The sequence below is a fragment of the Barbus barbus genome (genome assembly GCF_936440315.1).
Source record: "Barbus barbus genome assembly, chromosome: 1".
NCBI lineage: Eukaryota > Metazoa > Chordata > Actinopteri > Cypriniformes > Cyprinidae > Barbus > Barbus barbus.
The window spans coordinates 14133611-14152500 of NC_136729.1; the positions used below are offsets into that span (position 1 = coordinate 14133611).

General features: G+C 38.2%; 1 protein-coding gene across 1 annotated transcript in view; it reads left to right on the forward strand.

Moving 5' to 3' along the window:
• LOC306871236 (RNA-binding protein FXR1-like) overlaps positions 1–18890 on the forward strand; it is a 33823-nt gene that overhangs the window by 13804 nt on the left and 1129 nt on the right. The window contains exons 6-18 of the mRNA XM_079419024.1: positions 1158–1306; positions 1518–1611; positions 1698–1814; positions 6079–6249; positions 6351–6429; positions 6577–6734; positions 6949–7035; positions 7994–8213; positions 11495–11674; positions 11914–12117; positions 15519–15617; positions 15986–16080; positions 18313–18890. The exon at positions 18313–18890 is cut by the window's right edge and continues 1129 nt beyond it. Coding sequence (XP_079275150.1) covers positions 1158–1306; positions 1518–1611; positions 1698–1814; positions 6079–6249; positions 6351–6429; positions 6577–6734; positions 6949–7035; positions 7994–8213; positions 11495–11674; positions 11914–12117; positions 15519–15617; positions 15986–16080; positions 18313–18423 — 1764 coding nt within the window. The 3' untranslated portion in view covers positions 18424–18890. The remainder of the gene's footprint in view (positions 1–1157; positions 1307–1517; positions 1612–1697; positions 1815–6078; positions 6250–6350; positions 6430–6576; positions 6735–6948; positions 7036–7993; positions 8214–11494; positions 11675–11913; positions 12118–15518; positions 15618–15985; positions 16081–18312) is intronic.

The following is an 18890-nucleotide window of genomic DNA, read 5'->3' on the forward strand; positions in this document are numbered from 1 at the left end:
CAATAATGTACACCCTATTTTCTTTTTCTTTTCTTTTTTATTCTGAGGGAGAAATCTAAATTATTTATTATTGTAATCAACATCATATCATAGAGCTTTGCTTTTATTGAACCTGGAACATTATTGTAAGGTTATAGTAAAATACTGACATTTACAATAAAGTCTTATTTCCTTTTTAAAGGAATAAATAAAAGGAAGTTATAAATTGCTTATCGATACACAAATAGGAGTTTTCTTAACACATCTTAAAAACCTCAGAGCTTATGTCTCCTGTGCAGTGTTTCCTGACATAAGGTCCCATTTTAAACCTGCCTCCACACAAACATTTTGGCTAATTAGGTTAAGGTAGCACATGAGCTGACGGGCAGACCTCTCATAGCGTTACATGGAGCACTGGGGAACTGTCTTCTCTCTCTTGCACACATTCATTCTGATACTGGGGCAGTCGAATAATAGGACGAATTTAGACTTGACTTTTGACTGCATTCTAGGTCACCGAGTGTAAGTCGTTTGTTACCGCTGAGTGGGGGGGCTGTTCTCAGATTATCTACAATCGGTTTTCTTTCCCACTGCTTTTACTGTGTTACAGGCAGCAGATCCTTAATGTTGGCTTAATGCTTCTGTCTGCAAGATGGCTTCTGTCACACTCTGAGCGTGTGCTGTGCTAACGCGTCTCATCACAGTGACTAATTACTGGCATTTTAAGCGAGTGGTCTAGCACAACAAAACCGTCTTTGAGCAGCTTCAGTCTGTTTGCTGTGTCTTTAAAGTGGTGAGGCTGTGAAAGAGGCTATTGTGACTTGTGTAATAAACAGTCAGCTGGTCATTACTGCAAAATAAACCCAACAGGAGTCTGATTCAAAGCTGACTGTACATTTATCCCACTTGTTACATGGCTACTTGCCAAATAAGTGGACATGAAAAATTGGTTTGAGGTTAAATGATTTTATTAAATGGTCAAATGTACATCTTAACAGTCATTATACAAAACTATTTGATGCAAGAATTCCATGTTTGTGCAATCAAAAATAATAATCAGTCTAGTAATCCAGTTTTACTGTCTAAACTATTAACCGTCTTCAGCATACATTCATTGTTTTGTTTAATGTGTGTGGTGGGCATTGTGATATATTTTGTATTTATTTTTTTCCGTTCAGTTCTATGTGATCGAATATGCAGCTTGCGACGCCACATACAACGAAATTGTCACATCGGAACGAATTCGGCCGGTCAATCCCAACAGCCCCTCCTGTGAAAACTCCTTTTACAAAGTCCCCATAGATGTACCTGAGGATCTCAGAGAGATGTAAGTCACACATGCAGTGTTCAGTCTTTGATGATAAAATAAAGTGGAGAACACTGAATTTAGGGAAAAGTGAAATTGATTTCATGGGTTCCTAAAAGGAAGCTTACTCTAATTGTGAACAAACAACTAAATGTTAAACATTTTTGGAAGAGCATTTTTGAATTTATTTTGGAAGAATTAAATGTATTCTATTCTTTTCTGAATGATGCAGCTGTTTGACTGAGAACATCCACAAAGACTTCAGGAAAGCAATCGGAGCCAACTGCATCTTCTACAACACCTTTACACACCAACTTATTGTCCTGGTCAGTGTTTGTTTCTATTTACTCTCTCGTTGTGATACTGGAATATACATTGTTGTGTCTGAACATGTCTGTCTGTTTTTCATCAGTCCACAAACGAGTGCACGGTGAAAAGAGCAGCCCTACTGAGTGACATGCACTTCCGGAGTATTCGCACCAAACTCATGCTGATGTCCCGTAACGAGGAGGCCACTAAACACTTAGAGGTACACAAATACACTATATGGGGATTTTTGTTGTTTAATTTGTTACACATTTTACATGCAAAATAGGTTAGCTAGTCCTAACAGAGAAAGTCATCATGTGAAGATATAACTATTTAGCTTGAGTTACTTATACAACAGTATGTTCCTGTAAATACAAGTTCATTCACTCAAATAAGCAAACACTGATTAGCCATCTGTGCTTTTTTTGTCTTCAAGCTCCACATTCATGGAATGAATTCCTCTGCCGTTCAGGGCCCGTATTCACTAAACATCTTAAGTCTAAAAGTAGCTCATAACTTAAGAGTAATGGGTGTGTCAGTCCTAAATTTAGAACTCCTAAATTTTTGCTCTAAGAGTATTTAACAAAGTGTTTTATTGCTAAAACTAGCTCCTAAATCTGTGAAACATTAGGAGTAGTGAAGAGGAGTCGTGGCCTAATGGTTAGAGAGTCGGACTCGTAATCCAAAGGTTGCGGGTTCGAGTCTCGGGCCGGCAGGGATTGTAGGTGGGGGGAGTGAATGTCCAGCGCTCTCTCCACCCTCAATACCACGACTGAGGTGCCCTTGAGCAAGGCACCGAACCCCCAACTGCTCCCCGGGCGCCCCAGGATAAATGGCTGCCCACTGCTCCGGGTGTATGTTCACGGTGTGTGTGTGTGTGTTCACTGCTGTGTGTGTGCACGTTGGATGGGTTAAATGCAGAGCACGAATTCCGAGTATGGGTCACCATACTTTGCAGGTTGTCACTTCATATGGTTGTTGCCAGCAATCTGCCTAGGAACATAAATATTTTAGAAACATTTGATGATAATGAGCTTTTAAAAAGGTATCGCATTTGGTTTTGTAGGTTATCCCAACTCCAAATTTTCCTTTGATTGTATGCTCGTTTTCATTAACCAATTGGGCAAGAAGTAACAGCTATTCTTGCGTCCAGTTTTTCTTTTTTGTTTGCATGTCTTACTATCAGCCATGTTAATTAAGACTTTTTATGCATATTCACTAATTTTTTTTTCGAGAAGCATACAGGCTGACAATTAAGTCAAGTCACCTTTACTTATATAGCGCTTTTTACAATGCAAATTGTGTCAAAGCACTGCACAATATCAAAAAAAAAAAAAAAAAAGGAAAATAAAGTGTCAATAAGTTTAAATAGTGTCTTTGCAATAAGGTCGGCGATATCGCTGGAAATGAAGCGTCCCCAACTAAGCAAGCTAGAGGCGACAGCGGCAAGGAACCAAAACTCCATCGGTGACAGAATGGAGAAAAAACCTTGGGAGAAACCAGGCTCAGTCGGGGGGCCAATTCTCCTCTGGCCAAACAAACCAGCAGTTCAGTTCCAAACTGCAGCAAGTCAGATTGAATGGGCTCAGCTGGTTCCAGTGGTCTTTTCCGATGGCTGTCTAAGTGGCGGGGTCCTCAATGGGGATCTGTCTCTGGCGTTCATCCAGGTGTTTGGCCTCTGCCTACGATCAGGGACACATACGTCATCTCCCGGCGCTGATCCTCCATCTCAGGTGTTCGGTCATCTCAGATCATGTAATGGTTAGATCCAGACTGAAGTTCTGTAATTCCTGGCTACCACGGGATGTTAATGATGTTAATGAAAAAGAATACATATCAAAATATTAAAATATTTTTAAAAGTGTATCTGGGCAGAAACTACATTTTTACCTCAGACCTCTCATGCCTTGTCTTCACATCAGTTGCGGCTAGCTTAGAATGACCACACGAAAACCTATGCGTTAGCTTGGAGGCTAGCCAAAGCCAGTAATGTCAATCTTTCATACGTCGCTGCGGTCCGTGATCCCATTCACGCGATCTATTCTTCTAAACGAAGACCCACTTCGGTGGTGCTGCGGGATTTCCAGGCTCTTTTCGAAACTCTCTGCCTGCCTGTGACTTCAGTTCCTGCCGAGCGAGTTTTATTTAATTTTTTTTCAAGTGCAGAATCGTCTAGTCCAGTCTTTCGCCAGACCACGTTAACAAATGTGCATGGTCTGAGTAAGTAAAACTAGCATTCTTTTGTTTTTAGACAATAGCCAACATGAAGTACATTTTTTTTTTTTTTTTTTTTTTTTTTTTTACTTTTTAATATGTTGGCTAACTTTTATATGAAAATGAAGAATTCTGTCAGTCTATTGATTGATTTTCCATTTCTGCATTGCTCCAGCCGATCTGAAGAAATAAGCTATGCACCGGTTTATGTTGAGTGTTAGAGCCCTGCATTTCGGCCCCGGCCGAAAAATTATTTTTATATTGTAGACATCTATCGATTAGTGATGAAAAAAAAAAATCACTGCGCTGGTGGAAACAACAGGAGACCACACGACTGAGAGCAGCTCGATGGTGTTTAGTGTCCCGCAGCAGGTGACTTCAGCGCAGCGGAATAGTTCTGCGTTCAAATGCACGCAATAGACTAAAGCTTGCTGCAAAACCCCAGCAAACATAACCATGAATGTGTCTGCAGGAAATAGTAAGGAGATATTTGAATTATTTACTAATAAACTAATGTTTTCTGAGTCTGTGTCGCAAGGATGAAGTTGCTGATCCTGACTCGCCGTCTCCTCATTAGACGTGCATTTAGAGATAAATGCATCTTTATTGATTATGATTAAGATTATAATAAAAGAGTTTTTGTTTTAATTTTTTTTATTTCGTTCAGTGATAATTTAAAACGTTCTATAGATATATTTCTCATGTCTGTGAGGCATGTATTCGCTCAGCTTCGGTTCATTTTTGTGAAGTGCTCCTGTTCAAGACGGCAGAAAGCGCATCATGTTTGTTTTCTTTGTTTTTTTTGGTATTGTGAGTGCACACAAATACAAGTACACCCTTTACAGGTCCGAATGATGTATTACTCTTACCTTTATCAAAAAAACAAACAAACAAAAAATGACAGCGTAGGCTATTTTAATTTGTTTCCACTGAAGTAAATGCAAGTGTTTGCTGGTGCCTCCATGTCCTGCAGAGCGCGCTTTAGCTTCCACTCTCCGCACAAACTGAGATATAGGCTAGCGCACATTATTATTATAGCAGGTTTAATGTTTAAACATTGTTATATACTTGAACTGTTTTAGTATATCTGTAGATTTTATTTTAGGCAAGTCGTGATGATATGAGAAGGCTAAATTTATCAAACATAGGCTATGATCAGCTCATGCAGCTGGCCGCTTGGTGGTTACTTTAAAAAAACTAAAACTTATAGGCTATTTAACGAACAAAAATGCAACGTTTTTCTAAATTAACTTAATAAAAAAACAAAACGAAATATAATAATTTTGCCATTACACACAAATCTGAACTATTTCAATAGCCGAAACAGTAGTATAAGCTGTTTTAGGAGAAGGGGAAAAAAAAGGGCTCGGGTCGGAAATTCTGATAAGCTGTCGGACCTGGGCCAGGCTAGGGCCTGAGCGTCTCGGGCCAGGGCCGGGCTAGGGCCTAAATTTGAGGCCCGTGCAGGGCTCTATTGAGTGTATGCTCTTTAGTTTTTTCTGTTTATCGACCGCCTAATATTAAATGATGATAACGCGAGGCAAGCATAAAGCATAATCATGACCTATTTTTAGCAGAATTAATTGAGGGATTTGACTGTGATTCAAAGATTTAAGTATTTCAAGTGTAGGCTGTTATATAGACGCACTTTTTTTGCCATTTTTTGGGGGTTTCTAGCTTTTAGACTAGTTGACTAGTCGGATACAAAACTTCCGTTTAAACGACAGTCAAATTAGTCGTAGCGCACATCCCTAAGTGATACCTGCGTTTTAAAATCTTTATTTGAATGTGGCAATTAACATTTTTATTTTTAAACCTTTATTTGATTATGGCAACACAACGTTGCGCACTGCAATATTTCTATGAATAAATCTGTGACAGACTATCAGCCAATGTGCATAGTAAGCATGCTGACATCATCCATAGCAACTAGGTCAACTGGCCCTTACGCTTAGCTTAAGACTTCTCTCTATTCCTTAGTAAAAGTCTCATCAGCAGCTTTGTGAATAGGTTTTAAGAGAAACTCTTAGCTAAAAACTTTTACTGCTATTTAGGAGAACTCTTAGTAGTAAGATAAAATGTTTTGTGAATACGGGCCCAGATTTCTTGTTATACTGTTGATTGTTAGTGCAATTCTGTTTCTGGGTTGTTGTTTTCTTGCTTGTGATTATATGCATGTTACTGTAAAAGTGATTCTGGTCATGCTGGATTCCCCCTGTGGTTTAATTAAAACAGACAAACAGCTCAACAATTGCTTTTTTGTGCCGCAGACCAGTAAACAGCTGGCGTCTGCTTATCAGGAGGAAGTGAGGGTACGTGAGGATCTAATGGGTCTGGCCATTGGTTCTCATGGCGCCAACATCCAGCAGGCCCGCAAAGTTCCCGGCGTCACTGCCATTGAGCTGGAAGAAGAGAGCTGCACATTCAGGATCTATGGAGAGGTGTTTATCTTTTCTTTAAGTTCATCTTGTGTTATTTACAAAGATGCATATAAAGATGAGTGAAAGCAGTGATTTTTATGGGTTGTTCTTTTTGACTCAAGTCCCCAGAGGCTGTGAAGCAGGCCAGGACATATCTGGAGTTTAAGGAGGATTCCTTCCAAGTTCCAAGGAACCTTGTAGGCGAGTTGGTTTTCTGCTTAGTAGACACATTTCGTTTGGACTTCTGAATGCAGTTCATTTGTGGACAGACATTAGCTAAGCATAAATTCTGAAAATCTGCCAAAGCCCAAGTGTTCTTACCCAGTGATTCTATCTCTTTCACCACAGGCAAAGTCATTGGCAAAAACGGCAAAATTATCCAGGAAATAGTAGACAAATCGGGAGTGGTTCGAGTCCGGATTGAAGGGGACAATGATAAAAAGCTGCCCAGGGAGGAGGTAGGCAGGCAGGGGGCTGGCAGAGACAACACTGTCAGCAGCCAAGAGGTGAATGAGCTGCCCACCTGATACAACAAACCTCTGACTGTCACAGCTAAATAAATCCTCAGTGAGGAAAACAACACAATATTAGTAACAACAAGCTGTTTATTTTAATGCAAGTGTACACACATTATGAGTGTTTTTAATCGTTTAATATCTGAAATAGCTTCTGATGTTACTAACATCAGAAATGTTATTCCTCTTTGTCTTTGTTATTCAGGGAATGGTTCCCTTTATCTTCGTTGGAACCAAAGAGAACATCAGTAACGCCCAGGCCTTGCTTGAATATCACGTGGCCTACCTTCAGGTTAGTTACCAGGCATGAAGGGTTCTGAACTGATTACAGTTGCTTAAGAGTGTTTGTTCTGTTATTGTTCGAGGCTCAAAAGTGTACAAATGTTGAAACCTTATATTGAATTCATTGTACCATACTAAAGATGAGCTTTTGAACTGAACTGTTCTCTCTTGACTGGTCAGCTGATCTCCTCCTTCATGGAAAGCTGTTGGTCGAACTTAACCACTGATGCTAAAAATACCCCCATTGGAGGTAGATTTGTTGGGGGAGGGGGCAAAGTGTCGATTACATGCTATCTACCCAGGCACCTCTCAAAATAGCAATTTCCCCTGTCTAGCTTTAGCTCTAGCACATTGCCCTCCTCTGTCAGCGTTCGGTTGCTGTTTCAAACCGCCAGCTGTCACAATCTGATTTGACACCTTCACACACATTTACAGACATGTTGCATCTAGTGAAAACCCACTGCAATAAATTGCTGTCTGTGCAGGTAATCCTGCTTGAGAGATGCCATGAAGAACCACAGCTCTCAAAGCCGATCATTTCATCAGCCGCCTCAATAATATTTAACAAGAGGTTTACTTTCTGTGTGTAATAAACAAAATAGTAAAAAAAAAAAAATCCTCTTTTTGCACTTAACGAAAAGTTTATATTTTGTTGTTGTGTGCATATTATAAAATTGTGTTTTTTTTTTTTTTTTTTTTTGTTTTTTTCCACCCCCAGTAAATATTATTTTATCTGCTGATCATTTATATATTATATTAATGCTATATAATCTGTTATCTTATCATATATTGTATGATATTACATATTATCTTAAATATTATATTGTCATTGATAATAATAACATATATATTATTTCCCCATTTTGCTATTAAACGAAAACCTACATTATATTACTTTTGTGATCTGTAACTCTGCATGTAGTTTTGCAGCAATGCCTGACAGTACTTTCTTTCTCTGTGATTGACAGGAGGTGGAGCTGTTGCGTCTTGAGCGCCTGCAGATTGATGAACAGCTCCGTCAGATTGGGGTGGGATACCGTGCACCCCCCAGCCGCTCTGGATCAGGGGTCACCGGCGAGCGTGAACGGGGTTACCTCACTGACGAGAGCACCAACTCCCTGCAGACCACACGCACCTATGGAGGAAGAGGACGTGGACGCAAATCTAACAATACATACTCTGGCTATGGTGAGCTGCAACTCCCACAATGCTCCTCTATCTTGAACAGTCTGTCTATACATTTTAATTATATCTATTTCATGATTTAATGTAAAACAAGATTTCATGTGCAACAGGGTTAAGGCACCCATGGCTGAAAGCAGTGTTAATTTCGTTGACGAAGACGACGACGAAAAATATTCGTCAACGAACCTTTTTTCTGTGACTAAGACGAGACGTCGACGAGCTAAAACTAATATCTGATGATAAAAACTGACGAAATTTATGCGCGTCTTCATTAACAAGACGAGACGGGACTAAAATGTTATTTGAGGACTACTGGACATTCAAAATACATCCTATAGGCTAAATTAACTGTCTTGTCTTTCAAAATGTGTGTCTCTGTCATTGGATAAGGTGCGTTTGCATGGCAGCCGCGGTGGACGGATAGGCTACCAAAACGCGAACTAGCGATCTGAAACGATGGCCTCAGCACCCGAAGGGTTAGGGAGTGGGTGACCAGACGTCCCGTTTTTCCCGGGAGTCATAATTCATTATCGATTAACTTAAAGTTAGTGAAGGTGCGATAGGCAGAAACGCACTGATAGAAGTGCTCTCTCTCGCACACGCTCCACTTCTTCAGTTCTCATACAGCGCGCAATCAGTTCTCAGTGCTCAAATACACACACAGCAGTCCAAATGTCTCTCATGTAGAGCATCTCACGGAAATACAGTCCGTTATGGTTTAAGTGAGCTTAAACAGGTGGGTGAAAACTGAATGTGTGTCAGTAGGCTATTACATGCATACCTTCCATCTTAAATGGACAGCATTCCTAATTATCTGTGTCATAAATGTTAACCAACAAAAGATGTTAAATAGGGCCGGGACTTTAACGCGTTAATTTAGATTAATTAATTACACAAAAATAACGCGTTAATTTTTTTTAACGCATTTTAATCGCACTTATTTTTGCACCGCGGAACGTCACTGGATGAGTTTCGGCGGACCGATTATACTGGAGCACCAACTAGCGTTCAGAATTCCAAGAACGCAAAGAACGGACTTGCGTTCTCGTGGAGACCGGTCTTGCCAAGCTTCCTTGGAAGAACGAACTCGGAAGGACGCGAGAACACAGAATGCACACTTATGAGAGTAGGCCCTTTTCACATGACGTCACTTAACGTCCGTTTTGAGTCGAAGCAGGGTATTTTTACTTCCGCCCGCATAGTAAAGCGCTATCGCTACCAGTATGGAGTTCAACCAGACACTTATACGTCTGCCACAAATACGATTAAAGGGTGACTGCAGCTTTCTACTCTCGTCCTCATTCAAGACGAGGCGTCTGGCATCTCAAATGAACTTACCGAATACCTATCAGCGAGATTTGCCGCTTGAAGTCGAGGGAGGAGTTATGAACGGAGAAGTTGTACTTTCTGATTTCCGCGACTCTTGCGCAGTGTTTGCTGTCTTTATTTCTGTTAGATATATTTGTCAAATACGTTTTAGATATTTGCATGTGGTAACAGAAAGACTATACATTCAATAATTTATGTACTGCTTAATACAGCGTCTGTGTGTACAAGAATATTCAACATAAGCCTGTACTATTTAAATATCAATAAAATGGGGTCTATATTTTTCCACTTTATTTTGATAAACATGACACAATTTAATTAATTAATAAATAAATAAATGTGTCATTCTATGGACATGTCCATTTTTCTGTCCCTAGCCTTTACAGAAATATTACACTTGAATATATAAAAATAATTATTTTTATTTTACAATGAAACAATGTTATTTGAACAGTTACACCTTCTTGAGCCATCAATGTGGCAATATTTGTTTTTAAATTAATTATAAAGAATTCCAAGCACCACAAAACTGCTTGTAACTTACTGCATTCCTGCTTAACTGGCCGCATAGTCTCAGCATAAGAAACGGCCAATGAACAATAAATATTACAAAATGTCATAACTTATTAAAACATTTCATACTATTATAGATATTACTTTCATATAATTGTATTGTTTTATTTTACAGCGTTATATGTTTTATTGTTAAGATTCATTTTAATATGCCAATAAAAATGCAGACTTTCTCCGGGTCTTATAACTTTATTAAAATTAACCAAAACAAAACGATAAATGTTTACTTTCAACTTGAAGAGCCGTTAAGTATTTGTGAGAGCGACTTTAAAGCTTACAGGCTTCCGTACACTGGCCACCCACAGCGTTTTCTGGGATTTCTAACGGCTCGATTCTCTCAAGTCTGCACTCGATGCATCCTCAGTTTCAAGAACACATCCGGGCACTTTCATGCATCCTCTGTACTTGCGTTCCTGAGAATTGGAACTGAACTTCGACGGTTAATGATGACGTAGAATGAGAACACAAGGACGCAAGATCGCTGAAGAACGCATATTGAGAAACAGCCAAAAACAAACCACAGTGAACATGGACAAAGAAGCTGATGAGACCGCTTTGGTTGGCCCTGTGGATGGGAAATTTAAAAATCCATATAAAAAAACGTACTTCTCACTGTTCTCAGGTCAAATATTTATATGCGATTAAAATGCGATTAATTTCGATTAATTAATTACAAAGCCTCTAATTAATTAGATTAATTTTTTTAATCGAGTCCCGGCCCTAATGTTAAATAAATGTATACTTGTTAAGTAAACCTACTGTATCTGAAAAATTTGTTTAATTTATATCTCTACCAAAAAATGAATTTATTCCAGTTTTTCCAAATTCAATCCTTGATTCAAATTTCTCATAACTAAGCTTAATTGATTTGGTCTAAAGAGAGAAGAATTGATGACTATTTTTGTTTGAATACTTCATATAAAATAGCTACCAAAATAAATGTTGGTAACTGCAGTTTGACTAAAAGTAATGACTAAAAGTTGACAAAAATGCAATGACTTTTCGTCGACTAAAACTAGACTAAAACTATGAAAGACTCAAATGACTAAAATGTGACTAAGACTATTAAGCATTTTCGTCTCAAGATAAAGACTAAGACTAAATCAAAAATGCCTGCCAAAATTAACACTGCGCTGAAAGGCACATTTTCCTTTATTTTCCTCAACCACTAGATGGCGCAAAAAACACAGCTTTTCTAAACCTCTACATTAGGGATGTTGTTGGAAATAAATATAAAAACGACCGAAAAATTGACTGAATGCATGTTACATTTACCTGAAAATAGTTTTTAATCTCAACAAAATCTTTCTGGGGCTGCCTGCTGCCTAACCCACTTTTCTTTTTTTTCTTTTTTTCTTTTTTTATCCTCGTATTCTCTGCAGGAACAAACTCTGAAATGTCAAATGCTTCAGAGACAGAAGAGATAGGAGAGCGAGAGCCCAGGCCAAAAGGTGTTGGAGGAGATGACAGGGGCTCCAAGCGTGGAGGCCGTGGCCGTGGCTCCAGCACTGGCAGGGGCCGGGGAGGACCAGGGCCACGAAACACTAACACTATCAGCTCAGGTATGAACTGATTGAATGAACTGATCCTTTATCTAGTTATGATGTACAATAACTGAAACTGTCAAAAACTAAATTGTCAAAGGGTGTGGGAACCATGATTTTTTTTAATCAAAATTAATTAAATTGATAAGGTTAAATGATTACAATTTTTTTTAAATGCTTGGTAGCCTTTGCATGTAAACTCCTGTTTATCATTGTTTGTGTCCAGCTGAACGTCTGTATGTTTGTTTATATTCCAGTGCTCCGAGATCCAGACAATAACCCGTACTCTCTGCTGGAGGGAGAAGGTGAATTAGGTGGTGATACAGATGTCAGTGAAAGCATGGGCGGCACTGACCGTAGGAGACGTTCACGCCGTCGGCGTAACGACCAGGAACCCAGCCTTATGGATGCAGCCGCTAATGAATCCGACAGTCAGGCAGCCACCAGTGAGAACGGACTGGGTATGAGACAGTTTCAGTTTATTTTGATGCCCACAGGTTGATTTAAAAAGAACATTTGTGACCCTGGACCACAAAACCAGTCTTAAGTAGCACAGGTACAGTGCCCTCCATAAGTATTGGAACAGTAAAGACAAAATTGCTCTGTTGGTTGTGGAGTCAAGACATTTGCAAATATGATTAAAAGATGAATATGAGACAAAACTACAGAATGTCACATTTTATTATTAGCCGTTTCAACATGTACATGTTTTACCAAATAAAAAGAACAGCACTTTTAGAGTTCATCCCACTCATTGATGTGAGCATAAGTATTGGGACAGTTGAACATAAGGCAGATATAAAAGATTAAAAGCTATTATTTAGTTGCACACAATCACAGCAGTGAATCTGTGACCCATAGACATCACCAGACTCTTGGTCTCATCCTTTGAAATGCTTTTCCCAGCCTTTAATGAAGCCAATTCCAATTGTTGCTTGTTTTGGGGAGTTTCTGCCTTTACTCTCCTCTCCAGCTGGTGAAATTCATGTTCAGTCAGATTTAAATCTGGAGATTGACTTGGGCAATCTATGACTTTCCATTTCTTTGCCCTTAAATTCATTGACTGAACTTGCATGGTGTTTTGGGTCATTGTCCTGATGCAATATGAAGCACTTCCCAATGAATCTGGTGGCATTTTCTTGAATATTGGTAGGCAAGATGGTTTTGTACCCTTCCAAATTCATTCTGCTACTGTCATCATACATTAAGTCATCAGTAAAGTTGAGAGAGCCTGTTCCAGAGGCAGCCATGCATGCCCATGCCACGACACCACCTCCACCATGCTTTACAGATGAGGCTGTATGCTTGGGATAATTGCATTTTTTTTCTCCACATTTTTGCTTTCACATCACTTAGATAAAGGTTCATCTTTGTCTCATCGGTCCACGAACACAGTTCCAAAACTCTTCTGGCTCACCTTTGTGCTTTTTAGCAAACTCTAAAAAACTAATCTTGCCTTTCTATTTTTGGTGCTGGTCAGAGGCTTGCATCTTGCTGTTTAGCATCTGTAATTCTGGTGGTTTCCAAACTCTTGATTTCTCCATGCCCTTTGTTTTTGCTATAGCTCTTAACTGACTTCCTCTTTTCTTTTAGCATCCAAATTGCTTGCTTTTCTCTCAAAGTCAGCTCCCTCATCTTCATCCTGGTTTGTGTGTGTCATCATCGAATGCAAGATTCAGAATGCAGAAGTAATGGATATAACTGATACGACACATTCCCTGCTTTTAATATCTGAAGAATTAATGCAACAGGACACAGCTGATCACTTAGAAAGACCTGTGAGGCAACTGTTCCAATACTTGTGCTCACATCAGATAGAGGGATGAAACTCTAAAAGTGCTGAACTTCTTAGCTGGTAAAACATCTGTGTTGAATCACCCAATAATAAAATGTGACATTCTGTAGTTTTGTCTCATATTCATCTATTAATCATATTTGTAAATGTCTTGACTCCACAGCCAACAGAACAATTTTGTCTTTACTGTTCCAATACTTTTGGAGGGCACTGTATATTTGGAGCAATAGCCAGTAATACATTGTATGAGTCAAAATTATCGATTTTTCTTTTATTCCAAAAATCATTAGGATTTTAAGTAAAGATCATGTTCCATGAAGATATTTTGTAAATTTCCTTCCATAAATATATCAACACTTTATTTTTGGTTAGAAATACACATTGCTAAGGACTTCCTTTGGACATATTTAAAGGTGATTTTCTCAATATTTAGATTTTTTTGTACCCTCAGATTCCAGATTTTCAAATAGTTGCATCTCGGCCAAATATTGTTGTATCCTAGCAAACCATACATCAATGGAAAGCTTATTTATTCATCATGTTTTAAATTGACATGACTGGTTTTGTGATCCAGGGTCACATTTAAGTTTACATCATTTTGTACCCTGTTTTTGCAAAGCGGTGTTAACTTTTTATCAGCTTTTTCGGTTCATTTGCAAAACGAATGACAGTCTAATGACATCAAAGGTGTGTAATGGAGCCATGAGAAGGTGGCTTCTGTGCATTTCGCTTTGTTTTCTTGTGGTTACTGCTCAACACTTTTTTTTATTTATTTTTATTTTTTTTAACCACATGATCATTTGGAACGAAAGTGGTGAAGTGATATGCAGCTAATGTGGTTAAATATCCTAGTTGTTCTTGGTTTAGGGTTGGTGAGATTTCTTTCAAATGTTTTTGCTCATTCTCTTATGCTCACCAAGGCTGCGTTTATTTGATCATATAAAACTAAAAACAGTAATGCTATGAAATATTACAATTTTAAATAACTGTTTGCTATTGTAATATATTTTAAAATGCCATTTATTCCTGTGGTGGCAAAGCTGAATTTTAAGCATCATTATGCAGTCTTCGGTGTCACATGATCCTTCAGAAATCATTCTAATTTGGTGCTCAAGAAATACTTTTTGCTTAATATTTTTGTGGGATTTTCTTTAAAATGGTAAGTTAAAGGTGCAGTAGGAGATCTCGGAAAATGTTAACTTTAGCCTGATAGCACTGAAAGCGAACGTCACACTCTCCCTGCAATCGCTGTCCAAAGCCACGCCCCCTGAACGCACATACGCTCAAAGAGCAGAATACCAGAGACAATGTTACATTACTACAATAGCCTACATCTACGGTTTCCAATTACAGTCCTCGCGCCCACCCCGCTCTGACATACTTTGACAGGCAGGTAGGAAAGCCAATTAAAACACTCAGACCGAATGTTTTGATTGGACGATCATATCTTCATCCTACACCTTCCACGGAATATATAAATACATTTAGACTACTTAACTTAATGATTGCTATCAGGATGTGAAGAGACTTTCAACCAGAATAACACAAAATGTTTCTGAAGACAATCACCTATTGCATCTTTAAAAAGAACAATTTATTTTATGTAAAATATTATTATAAAAGTATTTACTGTCACTTTTGATCAATTTAATGCATCATTCATTTAAAATTTTACAAGCCCCAAACATTTGAACCGTAGGAATACATCTTTCTCTTTAAAGATTTATTTTGTTGTTTAGTCACTCAATGAGCTAAAATTGTCTCAGGAATAGAGAAAACATCACATTTATTTCCAAGGTAATGGCAACTGAAAGCTACTCTTGTACAACAGAACCTTTTGATCAGATTTTAAGCAAAAAGTTACATTTGTAAAACAGGGGTGTCTGTATACTTGGGAGAGCATTATCAGAAAAGATTAGGAAGATTAGGAAAGCCTTGGGGTCATAAAGAATCGTCAAAGGAAATTTGCTTGATGGGAATTTCGTAGAACTGCCTCAGAAGATGAATTTAAAATAAATTGGTCCCATTGCATCTGATGCTCTCTTTGTCTTCGCTCATTTCTCTCAGAAGAGGAGGGCAGGCCCCAGCGCCGCAATAGAAGCCGCCGCCGTCGCAACCGTGGCAATCGTCCTGAGGGAGGCTCCACCAGCCGTGACAGACAGCCAAGTGAGAGAGTGGGAAGGGGTCAAAATGGAGGAGCAAAATTGATAGGAAGGGACTACAGAGAGAGAAATGTCAAGCTGAACATTTTTTTAAAACTTGAGGCTATTTTCCTCTTTGTTATTCAGCTTTAGTATAGAGATACAGGAAGTAATTGTTGAGAGAGAGAAGGGACTCGGTGGGATTGTTGCAAAAACTGGATTGTAAATGGCAATGTTAATTTCACAGTCATGGCCTACAGAAGGTGAAAGATATATAAATGTGACCCGAGGAGCTGTTTTCTTGCTTTAGGTTATTGGATTATTCCACTTGTTTGATCACATGATGCTTTTTCCCCCTCAACCTGACGGCTGTTGCTCTCTCTGTTGATATAGTTACTGTTGCCGACTTCATCTCTCGTGCCGATTCCCAGAGCAGACAGAATCTCCCAGGGAAGGAGGAGGTGACCCAGCACACGTCCCTTCCCAAGGTCAGCAAATACTACAATACAGAACACACCCCTTAGATTTGGGAAGAAATGTAATTGTTGTTTTAATACTTTAAGTGTATAAAATCTATGCATTATTTTAGAGTTCTATATTATTATTATTATTGAGAGGAGAAAAAAAATCTTCTGGCTTGTAGAGCTGCACAATTTGGCCAACATTTTACAGTGGGGAACAAATTTATTTGATCCCCTGCTGATTTTGTAAGTTTGCCCACTGATAAAGAAATGATCAGTCTATAATTTTAATTAGGGATGCAACGATACCATTTTTTCAGATCCGATTCGATCCAGAAAATTCTGAGTATCGGCCAATTCCGATCCGATACCAGCGTAGTTTTTTTTTTTTTTTTAAATCAATGTAGAATTTCTATACTTCTGTGTCACTCTTTTGTGTGTTAAACACAATCTATTAGACAATTTAATTTTAATGAAAAATAACATGAATATATAGGGGCTGTTTACACCTGGTCACTTCATGTGTTTTGTAATATAAATCCGATCGCTCAAACCACTTCAGGAGGTGGTCTGGGCCGTATTCCAAACCAAACTGGACATGTGTAAACACATCTGGTTGTTGAAACCACATATGTAAATTTTACTTGTCCCAAATTATCAAAAATAAAATAAACGTGTGAGACCGTGTTATAGGCTATATGACATTATAGTCAGATGACTGCGCTAATGCAACACGCATCGCCGCAAACGAGTAGCTGAGTATCTCTTCAGCAAGCAGACACGCAAACTGCCGCGAATGAAACTGAAAGTAAGACGCAGACGATCAACACAATACTCTTCATTAAAAGTACAAGACAAACTTATCTTTCCAGTGCTGATGCCACGTGCTCTCCTAATGCGGTCTTTGATCTTGAAATGAGCTGATAATTAATAAAATGCAGCGCTTATCTTTTGATTTCGTTGACATGAACTTCGTTACATTTAAATATAGCGCAGGAATTGAAGATCGGATTTATGTCCGTTTTGCGACTTTGTGGCCATGTGTAAATTGAAACGTTTTAACAAATCACATAGATATCCATTCAGCGAAAACGCATGAAATGACCAGGTGTAAACAGGCCCATTCATAATCTATGACAAAAAATATTATTATAAATGAGGTTAGTGGATAATTTAGCAGCAAAATTTATTCTAGAAAAATCATGAGTGCACAATTTTATCAAATCTAAACATTTAGTGATAACATTATTTAGTGGGGAACAAATAAGTGAATATGCGAAGGACTATATCTGGTAAAATGTTGCACATTGCTCTTTATATTGTTGTAAAATACATGAATGAAAACAAGTAAATATATTTATTTATAAATATAAACTACAAAATTAAAAGACAATTCTTTTAAATGTATAGCACAATGAAGGCAGCGACATATGGAGTCCCATCTATCATATATATCATAAATGTTGCTGCCTCCATTACTGTGCTATACATTAGATTATTAATAGCCTTGATAGGACAGAACAAGAAACGCTATAAATAATCTTTCATTGCGCAAAAGCATTATAATAGGAAAAGCTCCACTAGAGAGTGGCACAAAGCTCTTATGCACTTCCCGTGTGCAGAATGATGCGCTTGAATCAGCACAGAGCGCATACAGCAGCTCCGCATACAGAAGTTCAAAGCACAAAGGAAAGAGATTGGTGTGTAGCTTATTAAATCTGTGCATAGTTTGTTATAGTTTATTAAAATTATAGACTGGTTATTTCTTTGTCAGTGGGCAAACATACAAAAGCAGGGGATGAAATCATTTTTTCCCCACTGTATATATCAATGAGACTTAAACAATTAGTTTTTTAATGGTTGTTATCGTTCTGCTTAATATTAATATTGAATTTACATATTTTGTATTTACTAATATTATAAAAGAAATTGCATATTAATATTTTACTGTAAAATAAATATTTAAAAATATATAGTAATAAAATAATAAAGAAATAAATAGTTAAATCACAGCATTTGCAAATTGATAATTGCAATATTATACCCATATTGCATTTTCAATTTATTTCAATTAATCATGCAGCCCTAACTTAATAAATCATAACTTAAATATTAGTTCAGTTTGTTTTTTCTTCACAGTTTCTCTTTATAATAAATTGGTAATAGGTCAGCGTATCTTTTATTTGAGTAAAAGAAGAGTTTCATGAGGTTTAGGTTCAGAGCAATGTTTTAAAGTGCATTTCATTCTCTGTTCTTCAGGAAAACGGGACTAGCGTGAGTAAGGAAGAGTGCACTCCTCCTAAGCGCTCCCCTAGCAATGGCGTGGCATCGACCGGGGAGGCTCTAGCCCTGGTGAATGGTGTCTCGTAAAAAGTCATCTCGCCCCCTCAAGACCCACGTCTAAAGCAAGACACCATGGCGAACTCTGTCCCTGCTTGCATTCACGTAAACCTTTAAACTGACGAAAGAAAATCGACTTAAATCCTTGAAGTCTATGAGTAGAAAATGATACAAAAAAAAATGACGAACGCATCTACTTTAAACCACACGTAACGGTGTATGTTTATCCTATCTATCAGTACTTAGTGCTTATTTAAGACAAGCTTGCCAAAAATGAGCTGATGGATATGACTCAAATTTCTGACATAACACAGAAAACAGGACGTGACTTTTTGGGTTTTATTTTAAGTTTTGTTTAGTTTTTTCCGCTGTTGTCATTGTTCGTTTTTGATTGTTTGTACTCACTGGTGTGGGATTGTGAAACACTCCCAAACAGACGCATCTCTTAAACGGCGTTAGCTAAATGAGGGCGGAGCTAGCAGAGAGGTGATTAGAAG